The sequence below is a fragment of the Culex quinquefasciatus genome, chromosome 3 (assembly GCF_015732765.1).
Source record: "Culex quinquefasciatus strain JHB chromosome 3, VPISU_Cqui_1.0_pri_paternal, whole genome shotgun sequence".
NCBI lineage: Eukaryota > Metazoa > Arthropoda > Insecta > Diptera > Culicidae > Culex > Culex quinquefasciatus.
Genome location: NC_051863.1, coordinates 195,621,340 through 195,640,568, shown reverse-complemented (window position 1 = coordinate 195,640,568; position 19,229 = coordinate 195,621,340). Strand labels below are relative to the sequence as shown.

Sequence of the window (19,229 nt, the reverse complement as noted above, 5' to 3'; positions counted from 1 at the left end):
GGTACATCTTTTATGTCAGAAAAAAGGTGTAATTTTACCTCTGGAAAAGTGTAAGTTTACCACTTTTCTGGTGTAATGTCACTTTTTAAGTCTTAATTGAGGTAAAATTACATCATAAAAGAGGTAATATTCAACCTTCCAAAATTACAGCTTCCAAATTTACATTATTTTTTTTCTGTGTAACTGAAAAGTCTAAATTGAGGTAAAATTAAAACATAAAAGAAGTAATATTCAACCTTCCAAAATTACAGTATCAAAATTTTTATTTTTTTTACTGTGAATGTAAATTAAACAAACAAAATTTTCTAAATGATTTGAAATTTTCCTACAACATTGAAAATTGGACCAAACGATGCTTTTAGAAAGCCTCTGATAGAAAAACAAGTAGGGTTTTTTTTCAGAAAAAATGTGTAAATCTACCACTTTTTCGTTGTAATGCCTTTTCCTGTCTACATTGAGCTCATATTCCACAATAAAAGAGGTTATATTAAACCTTCCAAATTTACATAAAAAATGTATGGGTGCCACGATATCTTAGGATTGGTTTTTTAAAATTGGTTGAAGCATGGAAAGAATAATTTTAAGATATATTTCTGCGACAAATTAAAAAAATCTTAAAAAAATTGCATAATTCAAACGTTGTTAAATTTTATTAATGAAAAACCAAGAAATATCGAGTCTTCACTCCAAATATGAACCAATGTGATCAACGTAGGGATGAGATATAGTGGAATCGGATTATTTCACGCATTAAAATTGAAGTTCTGAATGGTAAAAAATGTATATTTCTATCAAGCTTCCCTGCACCGTGCGGTACACGCGGTTCTTTTGCACCTCGGGTTTGCTTTGCGCCTGCTTTGTTCGGTTCGCACCCGTACCCGACTCACACGAACCGAGGGTATTTTGGTTCATCGTACCAGCGCACCACGACACTCTCGGTTCGCCGCGTCGGTTTTGTGTCTGGCACTCACCCATGGCATGAACCCGGTGTATGAGCCAAGGTGCTTCACTCGATACGAGCCGAGGTACGTGCCGTGGTACGCGCTGGCGGTACAAAACGGGTTCAATACCACGGCGCGTACCACGGCACGCTGGGTTCATGCCATGGGTGAGTGCCAGAAACAAAACCGATGGGGCGAGCCGAGAGTGTCGTGGTGCGCTGGTACGATGTACCAAGGCACGTACCGAAGCTAGAAAACCAAACCCGCGGTGTGCGTTGGCACTGGCGCATGGGAAGCTTGATTTCTATTGTAAGATGAGCTCAAAATAAATAGTTTCATCTTTATATATTTTCTTCTAAGTATAAGTAAATAATTTCATTTGCTAAGTATTATTTTTTACATATTGTTTTTAATTTATATTTAAAAAATAATAATATTTTTTCCTCAAGATTTTTTTTCGCAAATTCACCTGGAATCATCCTACCAAAGCTAAATATCCCCGAGGTTGGTTGAAAGCTGCAGCTCCCGGGGAAAAACGGCTCAGCTAATGAAACGTGGCAGCGTTTCCAATTCCCACCGGTATTGCTCTTCTGCGAAAAAGTTATACACTTTCTACCTTCTATCGCGGAAAAGCTCAGATTGCGAAGAATTCGAGCTTTGGCTGGGCGCGCAATTGTTGTCTCAAGGGGCGGATTTTTTTTCAAGGTAGTATTTTGTGATTTCGATATTATTTCTTATATTCCGAGATGAACTGTGCCGATTTGAGGTGAAATGAGTATCAGAATCGTTCTTTAAATGCGCACTCTCCAGTCCAACAAGAGAATTTGTTTGCAAACGATTTCGAAATGAGTTTTCGTGGTTCAGAAATAAAATCTTCCTCAAATATCAATATTTAACAATAATAGAATTCATGTAAGCAATTTGGAACTAATTGCATCTCAAATCATAACCACATCGCATAAAATCAAATAAACATGTTCGAGTCATTTCAGTTTTCAACAAACCCAAAACCACCCAAATAGACGAGCTTATAAGCTTGCCTCAGAAATGCTCCCTTTTTCCGAACATCCCAAAATTTCCGAAAACACAATAATTCCCGGATGAAAAGTGGATTGGCAGGCTTGTCAGCCCACACAACAAAGGATTTTGGCATCCATTGTTGCGAAACCAACCACCATCCCCCCCCCCCCCCAACCGATCAATGACTAGAGTGAAAATTAAGTTGCATATTTAATCCGAACAATGAATTCCCATAATTCAGTTCTGGCCTGGCCGCACGTCGTCGCCGTCGTCAGTGGGGCACCCCTTTCCGGTCTACACATTAAATATGTACCGACAAGCCTTCATCCCTTTCCCCCCCACCCTAAGGGGGATATTGGGTAATAATGTCATTCATTAGCCTTTTAATTGAATTGTTGTGTCATCGTTGCCTGCACGTGTGCGCAAGCTGGGCAAGAGGATTATTGCTACTTGTAGAGCTACTGCCACATAAAATTTCGATATTGAGGTCCTCTCACTATACGGGAATATCCTGAGGGGGGGAATTGGAAGCTCGCCCGGCTGTGATTCAGCCTTAAATAGTTTGGACTAGCCCGAGCAGAATATGGGGTACGATTAAATAACACAATTTGTTACGGGAGGGGTAACAAAAGTTAGAGAACAATTTTTGTTGGTTACGATTCGGAGGCTCACTCGTTCTTGGAAGCGCTTGAGTTTAAATAGTTTGGTATGAAAATAACACAATTTGCTATCTTAATACGAACAAAAAAACTCAATTTGTTATTTTGATACAAAAAAAAAACTTGTTCGATTTAAGATTTGAATCTGTTATAATGACAACTAGTGAGTATCGTTAGTGAATTTTATTGGAATTCTACATTATCTTCTCTACAAATTCATGTTTGGAAACATTCATTTCAGATGACAAATTTTACCAGATAACAAATCATGTTTTTATTGAAGAAAAAACCCTTCAGCCAAGTTCCAACCCAGAGTCAGGACATGAAGGATTTGAAAATTATTGCGTCTGATAGAGATCTAATATGTCTGGCTTTTGTGAGTGAAAGTGTGTGTGTCCGTTGCGCTCGTCTCGATTCTCTCGGTGGAAAAGTTTTCCCGAGCGGAAAAGTTCCCTCTACTCCTTGTTGGAGTTTGTGCTCAGCTCAGCTTCCTTATCTCAGATCGAATTATTATATTAACTGGTATCGTAAATCTATAGATGGAGAAATGTATGGCTTGGTTGGTGGTTGCTGAAGATTCGTGGGCGTGTCGAGGATTAATGAGTGTTGGGAATTGAGATATTAGTTCTGCGCTGTTATAGTAACCGCTGGTTGGAAACGTTCATTTAAAGCAGAACAAATTTCAATCATTTTAGTTTTTTCGTGAAATTTATTCATCAGAAGAAAATTTGTTTTACTTCGAATCAAATTTTGTTTCCTATGCGACAAAAAACATCATGCAAAGCAGCTTTACCTACAAACAGTGAAAAACGAATGTGGTCGTTTGCTCCACAATCGGATTTGAGCAGTTATTAGAAAGTAAGCGAGAATCTATTGTTGGTTAAGCTACTGGCAAATGTTTAGGGTGCCCCAAAAGAGCTTTAGTTCTGTTTACCATCGAACTATTTAATGTTTTTTTTTGCCAGATAAAAAACAGGTCGTATTCTGCAAAAAGTTCTGAGCCAACCAAAATCAACATTACGGTGCGGAAAATCACATTAAAACATTTTTTTCCTGGCAGAGTGAATCAACTCGTATGTTTGCCCAAGCTCTCAAATTATTTCCCCGCAAATAAAATAAACACAAGAATAACATTAACGTTTCATCCCGAACTCGGTGCCAATCCACGCACATTTCCAGCAATTTGCTTAATTTCGACATAAACTCTCAATCCAACCGACCAAGAGAGAAAAAAATACAAAATTTTCCCGAACCCAGCTGGACTTCGACGCCGGGGAATTTCCCACTGATGGTAATAACGTTTATTTAAACCGTTGAAAGTTCGGTTCATTTGGGACTTGCCGGCCGGAATTAGCCCTGCTGCGTCAACAGTTTCATTAACTGTGTTTAAAATTCACACACGCGGGGACTTTCTTTCCCTGGAATGGCACGGAGGGAAAAGGGAATTTTTTTTTGTGGTGGCAAAATTGGAATTGAAAATGGTCTCATTTAAGCTGTGGGAGTTGATTTGGGTTAGATTTTGACCCTTTTTGAATTTTTTAATTTTTCTCAGTAATAAAGTAAAACAAGATAAAAAATCGTTTTTCCCGGAGTAGATTTTTTTTAAACGATTCACAGACAAATTTCGCGAAAAAGTAAAAGCAGATTTCATCTGCTTGTCTATGACCAAAATATGATCTCCGCGTGAGACAAAATTATCATTTCATTTGTATTCATCAGTCAACGGGAGAGGTGCGGGATGGTGACAACGTTGAGCTCCATGGAGATGAAAGATGGCGGTTGTTGTTTTGCATTAACCATCCTGTCATGGTGGTGCAGTGAGTGTGGTCGTCGCGTGTGCTCGTGGCTCGTGGTACCAAGTTAAGCGGTGAGGGTTAACGGAAAAGACAACGACTCACCAGGACCGGGGGCACCAGGTTTAATAAAGGAGTATTATGCAAAAGGGAAGGTTTTTTTTCCGCTGCCAACCTGATGTTCGTTACTGCGGGGAATTTTTGCTGACTTTGTTTTACGGCAGTAAATTACTGAGGTTGATTGTGTTCATGAGGGAAGACATTTTTAGCAATAAGGATTATGTTAATGATATTAAAGGATGTATAATGAATGTTAACGAGCTATAGCTTTCTAAAAATTTTAAAATATTTAGTTTGCAGACATGGAGTTTCAATATTTAAAAATCAGGCTTAATTTTTGAAAAGGTTTAAATACAGATATTCTTTCTTATCTCATATTTTTGACTAAGTTATAACATTTTTGAAATATTATTATTGAAAATTTCAGAGAATTTCGCAAAGCTATAAATTGTTAACATTGAAAATCGGACCAATAGTTTCCGAGATATCATCAGTTAAAAAATTACAGGCCAATCAGGTGATAATTAGAGAAATTCATTTTCATCGATTGGAATTCTAAGTGAGGCTGTACTGCCGCTCAAAGCAAGTCCGTCCCATATGTATATTTGTCGATTTTGAGATAAACCCGTCAAAAGTCTTGTTTTAACGTCTACTTCAAGGCTATTTAATAAAAAAGTCATGTTTGTTCTAGAAATTCCAAAACAAAAATGACTTGTGTGCTGTCCCATATGCAAAATAAAGGCAAGTCAGTTCTTGGTTAGAAATGGCGCACAAATCGATCAAATAAATGTGTATTTTTTAAATATCCCACAGACTATGTCTCCTAGAGTCTGTTGAACTTAAAACAATATTTAAGTTGTTGATATTTAATTAATTTTTAAAGATTTTGAAGCGTTATACTCGATACGTATTCTGCCTTTTTTCCTCATGCAAGGGACAACCACGGTCAAAAAAGAAACTATATACCATTGTAACTATTATTTAAAAAAAAGACAGTTCTGTTCCTTATCGGATACAAACCCATGGTCCTGGGTCTGGATGAGGTTCCACTTCCAACGCAGATTGCGGTCAATTCAAGGGTCCATATGCTGAGACGTGTATTCAAATATCTCCTCTCTCTGCAGCAAAATAAATTGACTGTCTCGTCGCCGGTTAATTTTCATACCCAGGAATAATACTAAAACTAAGATAAGCCTGAAACAAACACACTTTTATAAATTTAATAAAAAATGCTTCAAAAACTACCAAAACAAACCAACAATTGACAGGCAAATTTCTGTTGTAAATGTTTAAGCCTACCTTGATAACCTATCAGACTTGCCTTTATTGATAGACAAATAAAGTCAGGTCAGTCCCAGCACGAAAATTTACCAAATTAACCTATACATTTTAACTTTTTCAAGTCAAAATTGTAGTAGGGGTATTATTTAAACCAACATTGAAATAATTGTTGAAAAAAATATTAAAAATTGTTCATTAAAACAGTAAAAAAAGGTGAAACATTTTTCGAGCTTCTCATGGCGATATTGCAGCACTCACTTTTTACATATGGGACGGACTAGATTCGAGCGGCAGTGTATATCAGAAACTTTTAGCGCGATTTTCAATGTTCAATTCAATTCAATTCAATTAGTGTTTGATTGAAATTTAACAGTTGTGCTCCAGGATGTTACATTTGCAATTCAGAGATTTGGAGAACTTTTCAACTGAGATTAGTTCATAAGCCTTTGCAGGGAGGGTACATATTTCTAAGTTTAGATTTTGTTAGCTGAGAGCTCTTTTAGGGAAATTATTTTTGAGAAAGATTTTCAATATTTCAGAGAGAAAATTATAATAAATTTTCTCAGCTTTTCAAACATGTTTTTTAAAGATTTATTTTAATGAATTTATTTTCAAGCTAAATATACCTGAACAAATATATATATGTAACCTGAAAACGATACATTTTAAAACAATAAATACAGTTCTTTTCGATTGCAAATTCAATTTTGAAATAATTTTTGATTTTTAAAAATTTGTTTGTTCAGATTCTAAATATATTTTTAAATTCATATCTCTTAAACCTCTTAAAAAAACTAAAATTAGGAAGTACGTATTTCAGGAATTAAACTTTAAGTCATAAAATGTCAAATATAAAATGGGATTTTTTTTCCGTGTGCTTTTTTTACTGAACAGTATAACATTACCCAAAACATTTCCTAAATCAATCAGAAAATTTCTTCTTAAGATACATAATTTCACACATTTTCATAACCATTTTGTATGACCAGCCCCCAAAATTGTATAGCGAATTGTATGGAAAAACTAATGATGCAATACAGGGTTACCAGGTCTGAACGAAAAAATCTGTTAAAACAATCTGGAATCATCTGACAAGCCACTTTTTTCTAACACAGTAAAATTTAGCATAATTTTATGAAATTTTATGTAATATTACATCCAGAAATATGTATTATGGGAAACCTACTTGACCAAAATGTCAAGCTCATGATGCGTTTATCCTTGGGTAATTCTCTACCAACTAACACGAAATCGGGAAAAGTTGCCCCGACCCCTCTTCGATTTGCGTGAAACTTTGTCCTAAGGGGTAACTTTTGTCCCTGATCACGAATCCGAGGTCCGTTTTTTGATATCTCGTGACGGAGGGGCGGTACGACCCCTTCCATTTTTGAACATGCGAAAAAAGAGGTGTTTTTCAATAATTTGCAGCCTGAAACAGTGATGAGATAGAAATTTGGAATCAAAGGGACTATTATGTAAAATTAGACGCCCGATTTGATGGCGTACTCAGAATTCCGAAAAAATGTATTTTTCATCGAAAAAAACACTAAAAATGTTTTAAATTTTTTCCCATTTTCCGTTACTCGACTGTAAAATTTTTTGGAACATGTCATTTTATGGGAAATTTAATGTACTTTTCGAATCTACATTGACCCAGAAGGGTCATTTTTTCATTTAGAACAATTTTTTTCATTTTAAAATTTCGTGTTTTTTCTCACATTGCAGGGTTATTTTAGAGTGTAACAATGTTCTACAAAGTTGTAGAGCAGACAATTACAAAAAATTTGATATATATATACATAAGGGGTTTGCTTATAAACATCACGAGTTATCGCGATTTTACGAAAAAAAAGTTTTGAAAAAGTTACTTTTTGCGTTTCTCTTTGTTACGTCGTCCGTGTCTGTCGCGGGTGACCATGAACGGCCGTGATCAACGACGACCAACATTTTCAAAACTTTTTTTTCGTAAAATCGCGATAACTCGTGATGTTTATAAGCAAACCCCTTATGTCTATATATCAACATTTTTGTAATTGTCTGCTCTACAACTTTGTAGAACATTGTTACACTTTAAAAAATAACCCTGCAAAGTTAGAAAAAACACGAAATTTTAAAATGAAAAATTTTGTTCTAAATGAAAAAATGACCCTTCTGGGTAGATTTGTAAAGTACATTAAATTTCCCATAAAATGACATGTTCCAAAATTTTTTACAGTCGAGTAACGGAAAATTGGAGAATTTTTAAAACTTTTTTAGTGTTTTTTTCGATGAAAAATACGTTATTTTGGAATTCTGAGTACGCCATCAAATCGGGCGTCTAATTTTACATAAAAGTCCCTTTGACACCAAATTTCTATCTCATCACCGTATCAGGCTGCAAATTATTGAAAAACACCTCTTTTTTCGCATGTTCAAAAATGGAAGGGGTCGTACCGCCCCTCCGTCACGAGATATCAAAAACGGACCTCGGATTCGTGATCAGGGACAAAAGTTACCCCTTAGGACAAAGTTTCACGCAAATCGAAGAGGGGTCGGGGCAACTGCTGTGTGAGTTGGCGGAGAATTACCCCCTTTCCTTTATTCCTTATTTGTAATATTATGTGTCTTTTTTTGACGAAGGTGATGTGCACGCATTTGCCAACGGATTTTTTACTGTGAAGTAATGAGCATAATTGAGCTCGGAAATTGTGTACACTTATCCCTCATATTCGGAACAGTTTACAGATCGGCCAATGTTCAACAAATCATATAAAATCGATAATTGAACATAATGAATTGCTTTTACCTTCATGAGAAAGCTTTTCTTGCGATCTTTCGATTGATGTATAGACCGGCTGTACATTTTTACGTTTTATATCAAGTTTTCAAAGAAAAACATTGACCCTTGAAATCCACAAATTCGGAACACTTTTTTCTTACGATGTAAACAAACTTTTTATTCTCTCCAGGAGTACATATTTTTTACAAAATAATGACTTCGCACGCCGAAACCAATAAAACTCATGCTTAGTAATGTTTTATAAATGGTCTGATAACTTTTTTTGTGAAAATATCAGTTAAATTCAGGTGTTCCACAATTGCGGGAGACACAATAACATCCCACAATCATGGAACAGGCAATTTGGAGGCAGTGTTTTGGTGCTCTGGATAAAATAGTCTTGAAATGCAGATTTTGTTTAAAAATTGTTACTTTTACTAGTGAAATAGCAAGAGAATGTCCAAATAAAGGCCCTAAAAATAGCAGGGTCGGCAGAAAAGTTGCATTTTGCATTCTATTGACAAATTACCACAAAAGTGTTCCGAATTTGTGGGTGTTCCGAATATGTGGGATGACTGTACCGTCAACTGGGGCGAATCGGGACACATGGGGCGAATTGGGACAGCAGTTTTAACCGTGTCAGAGCACAATATTTTTATTTTTCTGGTTGTTTTTGGATAGAACAGACTCAGACCAACAAAATGTGTACACCCATTTCCAAATTTAAAACCTGTAAGTGCTCTAAACACTGCTATCCCTATTCAGACTGTAGTCCCGATTCACCCCAGATGACGGTATTTTAACTTTTAAAGATCTTCAAAAAATAAATAATATAGATTATTTTAACTTAATAGGGGAGAATTGTTTTTCAAATTGTCTTTCAGGTTTATCTGGCAACCTGGCAACCCTTTTGACATTTTTAAACATAGGGAATGCATGCACAAAGTTTCCAAATAAAAAAATTTGAAAATCTCGAAAAAAATGCGAAATCGTAGAGAACCACTCAAATTTTTAGTTTGCTTTGCTTGTTCCCATGCAAATTTGATGATTTATTTTTGATTGAATTTGAGTCAAAATTGATTGCTTTCTCCATTTTTTTCTACTTCGACGAGTGTTTTTTGTTGTTGTAATATCACTTGTTTTTTTATGAAGTTGTGACGCAAGTTACCATATTCTTGACGCTTGAAAAATGTGTTCATTGGGTTGAAATTAATTGATGCAATACTATTTCTATTGCAACGATAAATTTAATGAGCTTTGCAAAATTTAAATGAGCAATGTGTAGAGCAGCATCAACATATAATACACCCATAATAAATTGAAAGCTATTTGACAAGGCTCGGTCTGTAAATTTTAATTGTACATTCAATTATGACAAACTCTGCCTCTCTCCTTTGACCTCCTGCTCCCACCCTCTGAAAACAGCTTGTCGAAACTGAAGCCGAAAAATGTTATGCTCACATTCCAACCATCAAAACTTCCCCCGCCATCCAGCCGGCAGAACACAGTCATTGTCGTAGTCATGCAAATAAATCATTATGATTAATGTTCACCCATTCGCTCCGGCCCTGCCCTATGAGCTTCTTCAGGAGCAGGAGCAATGTGTACGACAGGTAGCGTTTACACAGAAGCTCCTTGGGAGTTGGGAAAATGAGTCTTTCTCAAGTTGACAGAAGCTTTTCAGGGGGAAAAGAAAAAACTTCACAAAACCTTACTTGTTACTTGCGCGTTTGCTGTAACTGATGGTGCGGCGGCTATACAAGACTTCACAGAAAAAAATCAATTCTCGAAACCGTGAAGTCAGTTCACGATAATGAGAACCACGAAGGAATATATTCACGTTTATGGTGCAAATGCACCATACTCATGAATAAATTCCTTCGTGGATCTCACATTCGTGAACTTAATTCACGATTACGGGAATTGATTTTTTTCTGTGTTGCGACTAATGTTGGGTGTCGGATCTTACGAGCAATTTACGATGTGCGTCGTCGTCTTGTTTTTTTAGAAAATTTTCCCTCCTAAAAGATGAGGGACACACAGGGCCAACGTTCGTAATTAAAAACCGTAGTCCATCTGTTGAATGTCTTCCGAGCTCATCAGGCTTTTGGGGGAGGCTTTGTTCAGGTTCGGCTTTTGATCCAGAATCCTAAAGAGACTCAGTTTTCACCGCCGTTGAATGGGAGGCAATTTTTCTTTCCCGTTTTTCCAAAGGGAATGTCCTCTTTCTGGCTTGTATTTTCGGCGTCCTACGTCATCGCATCGCCACAGAGAAGAGATCAGCCGACCCGGAGACAAATGAGAACGCTTGAATCTGTAGATTAATTCAGCTGAAAGGAAGCACACGTGCCACGGCCAGGTGAAAAGGAAAAAGCAACATTCATTAGTCTCCCTTCCGAGCCAGGCCAGGTTCTATGAATAACCTCACACCTTGTGACCGAAAGTTGTGTGAGTCCTTCCCAGCATCAACCACACACCAGCAGCGTGGTTTGGTAGACCGACAGCAGACACAGGAGTTGGGAGGTCGGCAAATATTTTATCTTTCTCTGGGAGAGAGAGCGAGACGACAGCTCGGAATGCATGAATGGAACTACCCACCTTGGGATGACGACGACCAGGACGACGAGCACACGGAACGGATGCCAGATTAATTACGTAAACATATTAATTTCATGCCTTGCCAGAGGGCGATCAAACGTACGAGCAAATAAGCAGGTAATTTTAGCCGAGCTTTTGATGAGCTTTTGCAGGGTTGAAAAAGGGAAATGTGGTATGGTTTCTTTGATTGTTTTTTTGAACAGCTTCAATGGGCTTTCGGCAATGAGTTGTAAAATTTGTAGAGAGAACCCCACTATTTCGTTTTATGATTTTTTAATTTTAATTTCAATAAAGCCGTTGAATTTCTGCGTTGCTAATTATATTTAACGTGGCTGGTGTAGTTTTAAAATATTTTTAATTACTGTGAAAATTCGATGTAGAGTACCGCAAAAAGTTTGCATGTTTGAATATTTCGCTACCATTTGAAGATCTTTCCAAGCAATTTCCTTGCGCATTTCCATCCATTATCAAGTGAAATTGTATGCAACGTCTATTTTATTCCACTGCGCTGCACATTTCTTCTCCAGTCAAGGGGGGGTAAAACTTTTCAAATCATGGTGCAATCAATAAAACCAATCACTCTTCCCCCTGGGTGGGTGCCACCGCGCCGCTGTTGTGGTTCTGCGGGGAATACCACACTAACGGTTTTATTCTCTTTCTGGGTTTGTAAGCAGCAGTCGATGGGATGTATCTCTTTTTCCAGCTCGGAAAATCCGTAACCTAGTGGTTGGTGGAGCGAGATTTTCTCAGATCTTTTCCTCCAGCTCGAATCGGCGGCGGCACAGTAAGGCTTCGTGTGGTACGGTGGTGCTCAAATGATGCAGATCAAGGAAGTTTTTCTGTCTGACAGAAGCACCTCTCCGCGTGTTACGCGTTCAAGTATCATCAATTTTATAAATTTACACCGCAATGGGAGTGGTGCAAATCGGTCCCATACAAATTGCTGTTGATTCACGTCTGAGGATTTGGAGCGTCTGACAGCGCGAAACTCTGGATGGTGTCCCGGGCAGACGGTAATAACAAAATTCATGCCATTTCAATAACAAATAATGTTAAAATAACAGAAAGTGTTATGGAATCTTCTTGAAAAATCCATTTTTGCATAAGGGTTTAATAACAGTTTATGTTATCATAACAAAATTTGTTATTGGTCTGATATTGATAGAAAGCCAAAACAACTTGGGAATAACAATTTTTGTTATGGAAGAATAACTCCAACTGTTATTGGGATGATCGGATTAGTTGTTAAAATAAAAAAAAAATAACAAAGATTTGTTCGAAGAATAACTCAAAATGTTATTTTTCTGTTATTACAAAAACAATCCACTAACAAAAAAATCATAACGGCGAATAACAAAACTTGTTATAAATAACATAAAATGTTATTGGCCTAGTATTTTCAAATATCAAAAAATTTTATTCCCACGTTATTTCCGTCTGCTCGGGGTACTCCACGCTGGCAGATGTCGGAATGCTGAAGCCAAAAGGAAGAAAAGGCAACAACGACGACGTCTAAAGACGCATTTTCATAAATCCATTTATAGTCGTCCATATAAACCCCCAGTTTCGACGCCCGTTTCGAGCATCACGTGGAATTTGTTGTTGTTGACATGGAGAACGGGATGAGGAGCTTTAAAGCAAGTGAGTTGGGTGAATTTTAGAGTCAAGTTTCTTGTAGGAGAGTTTTTTGAGTTCAACATTTGCGCTACAAATGTTTTTTTTAAATATTGTGGATTTAGCTCGTAGCTGGATTTTCTGGCATCTTCTCACGGTCATTGGAAACGGTCGTGGATAGACCTAGGGGTTCCCAGTTGGAGTGAAAAAAATCAATTTATAGAAAAATTATGGTATAAAATTTTGCTTTTTTATCACTTCTCCGACATCAGGAATAATTGTTTGAACATGCTCGCAATTTTTTTATTCGGTCGGAAAAATATTATTTTTCTTGAAAAAACTTTCATTTTTAATCACATGTTCACCCCTAATTCTGGCTCGATGCCGCCATCATGAGACCGCGTGCTCCTTTTGTTTGTCAACAAAGCTGCAGCTGGATGGTGAGACGAAGTGAGGGGGGAAGAAATTTTGACATTTTTATGCCCGCCTCTGGCCGTCGGTCGGTCGGTCGTCGGTCACTGAGTCGCCGGTCGTTTCCAGTGACCGAGTCCAGCTAGGAACTGATCGTACAATAAGATGACCTTTTTCAATTGACAATTTCTTTTAAACTTATTTCATTTATTCTAATATCTTAATTTTCAACAACATAAAATTCAAATTCATGAAAATCTTACTTCAGTGCTTCTTTTTTACTCACAAACTATGGCTTCATGAGCCTTTTTAAACATTTCAGAGGAATCATCACGTCAAGGGTTAAATTGACGTTTACATATGCCTCACGAAAGCTTCTTTTAGTGTCACTTTCTTCCTCAATAAAAGTACTGGCATTCTGATGCACTCTGAAAAATTTACAATCAAATTTTGTGTTTTCAACCATGATTTTTTCTTTCAAAAAAAAAAAAGTTTTCCAAAATTAAGCCATTTGAAGACATTTTTTCTGGTTTTTACAGTGCCCCTAACCAATTTAGGCCTTCACGATTCCCTGCACCGTTTTCGACTAATAAACTGCGCTACACGCAAACTCACTTACGGCCCATAACTCGAGCAATCCCACCCCAGAAAATCTGGTGTGCGTGCGTGTCATCCCCCCGTGGGTTCCGGAAAAACGACGAGGGAAAATTGGAAGCCTCAACACTGGAGGGAATCCTTCAAGCTGTCTGAACATTCTTTTTTTTTGCTAGAAGGTGTCTCTTAGTTGGTTGAAATTTGCTTAAAAAAATCTTGAGATAAATTAACTTCAGTTTGCTGAAAATTCTGTGAATTTCGCTTAAATTGAATTATTTTAAAAATTGAAGGTCAAAATATTTCTGAACCACCCTAACCCAAACAATAAAATTCCAGTACCGAAGCACAACACCGCCATCTTTTTTCCGGTTCGGCTCTAAAAATAAACCCTCGATCAAAACCTGATTATTCGGCCATAAAATCGGGCCTGACTGCGGGGTTCAGCAGACACGGTCGCGTCGTGCAAGAGTGAGGCCATTTTTGGTGGGGTCTGCGGTAATTTCGCACCACACCAGCCAGAGAACCCTCACTTAAGTCTTATCGGACTTTTCACGGGTACCGTAGTAGTAAACCGCACAATCCGGCAGGATTTTCCCTTTCGACAGTTCGGGGAAGTGCGGTCCGGATTAAAATTACATAAATAAGGCATTGCACGTTCTTGTCTATTTTTGGTAAAATTTTGTACACAGAAAAATCATGATTATTATACATCTGGTAATGGGTAAATTTTTGTGCCTGAAAAAATATGTAATTTTACCTCAACAAATGTGTAAATTTTCCTAATGAACTGAGTGAAATCACATCAGAATACAAGTGATATGACAACTAAAAAATTTTACACACAAATAGAGAAAGCATGTAAAATTACATGCCAAAATATGTAGCCCAGTACATGACTATAAAGAAAAAAATCATTGTACATCTGGAAATGTAAACGTATTTTTTGTCACAAAAAATATGCAATATTGCAATGCAAATTTGTAAATTCACATCTTTTTATGCGAAGCTGCATTTTTTTACAAATAAATTGATGTAAAATTGCATCTTAAATGAGTAAATATTTAAACATCAAATTTTCAACGGTGAAACGGTTGTTGTACAATTTAAATTTGAAAAAAAAAATAAATAAAAATAATTATATTTGTATTCAAATTTCTTGAGAATAAATTGAATATAGAAAAAAAGGAGAATATTTTCAAACAAAAAAATACTGTAAATTTGGAAACCGGATTCCCCGTGCAATTTCTAGGAGAATGCCTATCTCAACCATTATGTTCCATCCTCCCCCCTCCCCATCGAAAGAGTGCTAATCTCATTTGGACAATGTTGCGAAAGGGAGAACGTGGCGAGATTTATGGGTGAGCCTGCGCGCTGGAATGGGAACAAGTATGTTGACTTTATCACACTTGAGAAGTGTAAACGCGATTTGAGAAGAAAGACAAGTGGTTCTGGCGGCTTAATGCTGTGGTCTAAATTGAATTATTTATTTTATTATGCTGGGATTTGTGCGGGGGGGAATTTAGCCTTAATCTTAGTAAAACGCCATCTGTTAGTAAAGTAATTTTGAAGGGTTCAGTTGAAATTATAGCTAAAAGATAACGATTTTATTACCTTAAACATTTGGAAGGCCTAACTTGAATTATTTAAGTAAAGTTCTTAACATGAACATTTTGAACTCTTCATCCTAATTTGAATGTGTTCGTGTTACCTCCGAAAACAATTTTTCAAACGTGACAAATCATTTTGTCGCAGTTTAACACCTCGAAATAAATGTGTAGTAATTGAACGTACCGAGCGGCACGGATAATTTGTTCTTGACTGGGTGATTTGTAGGGCTGTTGAGGGTTATGAGGGGTAAATTGGACAGTCAAATTGATTTTTTGCAATTCTGTTGAGAAACTTTTTATTTATCCTGCTATTCTCGAATGACGAAACGGCCTATTTTGCATCGCCAAAAAATAACAGTACTGAAAAGTATTTTTCCACATCCATTTTAGTGCTAAAATGTTGAGCTTTTAGCACTTGTATCGAAAAGTTAAACTTTTCAGCACCTGAATCGATATAAATAATTCTTTTGTAATTTGTTGCATAAACTACTCTTTTAGTTTTTGTTATATATTTTTATATTATTCCCGCCCGTGTGGATCAATCGGACCGCGCACTGGACTCACAATCCAGAGGTCGCTGGTTTGAATCCCGCGGCGGGCGCTCTAAAATTCTTTGTGTAAATATGGGTATTCGGCGCCGTCGCTCCGTGCCATACTTTCATACACTTAGGAGCCCAGGGCGGCGAAGTCCTTGTAGATAAAAAGGAAGACACTAGTGGTTGGTACCAGCAATGGTGGCCGACAGCTATAAGGTCAACTTCGTTTATATATTTTTTAAAGTGAATTCATCATTTGTAAAATCAAAACTGAGTCCTCTAAGTCGGAATCCACTTTACCCCAATCAGCCCCCACGTAACAATACAGTTGGCAGAATCCCAGAGAATTTCCCTTCCACAGCGCCATAACTAACTTCTGCCGTGCTGCCGCGATTCAGGGGGAGCACGAGGTACAACAATTTATGTTTTCACTTTTACTTTAGTTCCGTTCCGTTACATAGGGTGGGACGGAACGTGCACAAAACGGGAAACTTTGTCCAACCAAGAGCCCAAGGCCAGGTGCTTGGTTGTTGTCTGAAATATGTTAAGTGTTTCCGTTGAATTTGCATTCCCGTGCGAGTCGCGACGATTTATTTGCTGGTGAGTCAAGTTTGTAAAGTTTGCGATTTCAATAAGATTCAATTTTTGAAAAGGGCTCATTAGGGGATGTTGCCTACTTGACGTAGGACTACGCAACCCGAAAATCTCTGCGTATTATTGAGTCACTTCTCTGTCAAGCTGTCACCGGAATAAAGTGATACATGTCTGCAGCCGTCGCAGCAAAGATCATAAAATATTCACCACCCGCCGTGAAATGGCAAGGACTTTTATTGATTTAATTTTCCAATTTCACCTGTTGTGCCGCCGCCATCGACGTCGTCGTCGTCGTTTCGGTTCAGTAGGCAAATATTTACGACGTTTCTCGACCTTTATTGCAAAATTCCGCCTTTCCCTTTGGCAGAAGAAATATGCTTATGATTTAGGGACGCGTCGGCAGTTTGCCAATGGAATCATGAAAATTTTACGAATCTGACAAGATTTAGGATGCTAATTTGGGGATGTTATTTGTTTGGCCTCCCTCCACTTGGAGAAATTGGTAACCTTTGGGAAGCATTTTGGAATGTATGTCATTTGAATCACTCAATTTAATATATTACAGACAACTTGTTTTGTCGATTCTTCAAAATAAATGGAATTCATGAAAAATCAGTCTCTTGAATTATCCCCTTCAAACGAGAATGGAAATTAACCTCTTGTAGAATTGGTTAACCACAACCATCCTGCAAAATTGATATCGCTCTGCTTCCACTAGTTAGTTCTTTTAAGTGGGTTTGGACCGCTTTTATCTGCATTCCCCATCGTTTCAGGTCAAACATTTTACTAGACCTTTCAAAGCACATTGTGGCTCCCGGCAGAAAGAAAAAGGTTTTCCCTTTGGCCGAAGCGAGAAGATCAAAAATTAATTAATTTAATTCATGCGAACGGCGAGTTTTCAAAGCCCTCCCAAGGATGATGACAAAATATTTTAAATTTTTTTTGTTCAATGTTTTTGTTTACCCCCTCTTTCTAAATCGGTCCGAAAAATCAGGTAGCAAAGAAAGATTTTCAAAAAAACTTCAAAATTTCAATATCATTTTAAGTTCTACCAGCTGAAAACAATTTGAGATATATTCCCTTGCGTTTTTTACCATGTTTACGTCATTTAGATTTTTTTGATTAATTTTGATTGAATTTAAAAAATAAATGTTTTGACCATTTCGTTTAAAGTCGTCCCACTGTCCTCTCACACCGATGCTGACGACCCAGCTCAATCGGTCCTGCAGCTTCGACGTCGACGGAGAGAACAAGCGTGTAAGCTTATATTTACCGATTTGTTTGAAATTGTGTTATTTATGAGATATTGATTTGTTATCAATTGCGAGATTACACTCAGAGATGGGGCAGCTTGCGAGAGTGAGCACTTGTTTCTCGGAATCGCTCATGAATTGAATTGCCCTCACAATTAGTCGACATTCATCATTTGCTGAGTGTAGGTCATCGCAGTGATTACGCACCACAGCTTTGCAAGATGCCTGCGGTCCTCATAACTGCACTCTTGCTGCTACTCTCGGTGGTAGGTTCTTCTGATAGCTGAAGTATGAGTGTTCTGAACTTGTGGATTTTAGGACCAATCGCTGAGCCTGGCGAGTCCGGCGTTTGATCCCGAGGAGACACGGTTCATTTTTACTCGATGTATTGAGCAGTACTCGACAGCGGCAACGGAGGATGACTCATCGAGGCTGGATCGGATTAGGGGTTGGATCAGCTGGAGGCTGGATGCTGCGGAGGATGAGCAGACCAAGTGCTTCGTGGCTTGTCTGCTGAACAAGCTGAAGCTGTGGCAACCGTACTTGGGAAAGTTTCGGGTGAGTTTAGTTTTAATTGAGTTGTTGAGAGCTTTTGGGGGTAAAGTGTGGCACATTGTATAGGGGGAGCAGCTACAGCTGCAGCACGATTTGTACAACAGTTTCGTCAATTGGAGCAGAGAAGATGTTGAAGTGTTTGCTGCCGGTGTTGAGCGCACGAGTGATGTATGGAACTGTCAGGCGGTTTACGAGGGATTCACAGTTGCCGTTGCGCCACAGATTGAGATGTTCAAGCAATTATTTCTGTTGGACGATGAGGTTGCAGCCAGTATCTACGCCGACTTGGTAATGAAAATAAATGTTTGGAAATGGGTGGAAATTTACCGAGAATCGCTTGCTTTTAGGGAACAACCATCCGACAGCCGAACCAATCTTATTTTCAATTCTGCGAAAAGAGGTACTACCGGAACCAGGTGGATATTTGGTGCACTGCTCGCAACTACAGCATCCCGGACGACCGAAACTTTCACAAGCACATGGACTGCATTTTCCGCGGATTGCGTTATTTCGATCGTGACGAGGTTCTGAATGTAATTTCCGACAGCGAGTCAGTCTTGATTGCATTTCTCAGGAAAATCCATCGTTTGCAGGTAGTGGAGATACTGCGTGACTTCCATTTGGCCGAAATTACCAATTTGGACGATGAGATTACCAACACTTTGGTGCTTTGTGAGGTTGAATCCGGCTCGGAGGCGTTGTCGTACTATCGATGTCTGCTGGACAGTAGCTTTGTGGAGCAGTTCAAGGATGCACTGGACTACCGGGAGATACGATCCAGTGATTACTTCTACAGGTTGAGGGATGTGGTGCCGAGCTATAACCGGGACGAAATTCACCAGAAGGTCAACGAGATTCATCGGAATTACTGTGTTGTGATTTCATGAGAAAACTCTTTCCATTTTGTTAAACTAGAAAAATAACGTATACTAAGCCGTACACAACGAGGTACATT

At 38.0% G+C, this 19,229-nt stretch overlaps 2 protein-coding genes across 5 annotated transcripts in view; one reads left to right on the top strand and one right to left on the bottom strand.

Moving 5' to 3' along the window:
• Positions 1-19,229, bottom strand: part of LOC6038676 (BAI1-associated protein 3) — a 176,842-nt gene that overhangs the window by 47,263 nt on the left and 110,350 nt on the right. The gene's annotated exons all lie outside the window — the stretch shown is intronic.
• LOC6038675 (37 kDa salivary gland allergen Aed a 2) lies at positions 17,697-19,201 on the top strand. The gene is made up of 5 exons (XM_038259953.1): positions 17,697-17,985; positions 18,038-18,277; positions 18,341-18,562; positions 18,622-18,807; positions 18,868-19,201. Exons 1-5 carry the CDS (start codon positions 17,941-17,943, stop codon positions 19,159-19,161), a joined length of 987 nt encoding a protein of 328 aa, XP_038115881.1. The 5' UTR covers positions 17,697-17,940; the 3' UTR covers positions 19,162-19,201.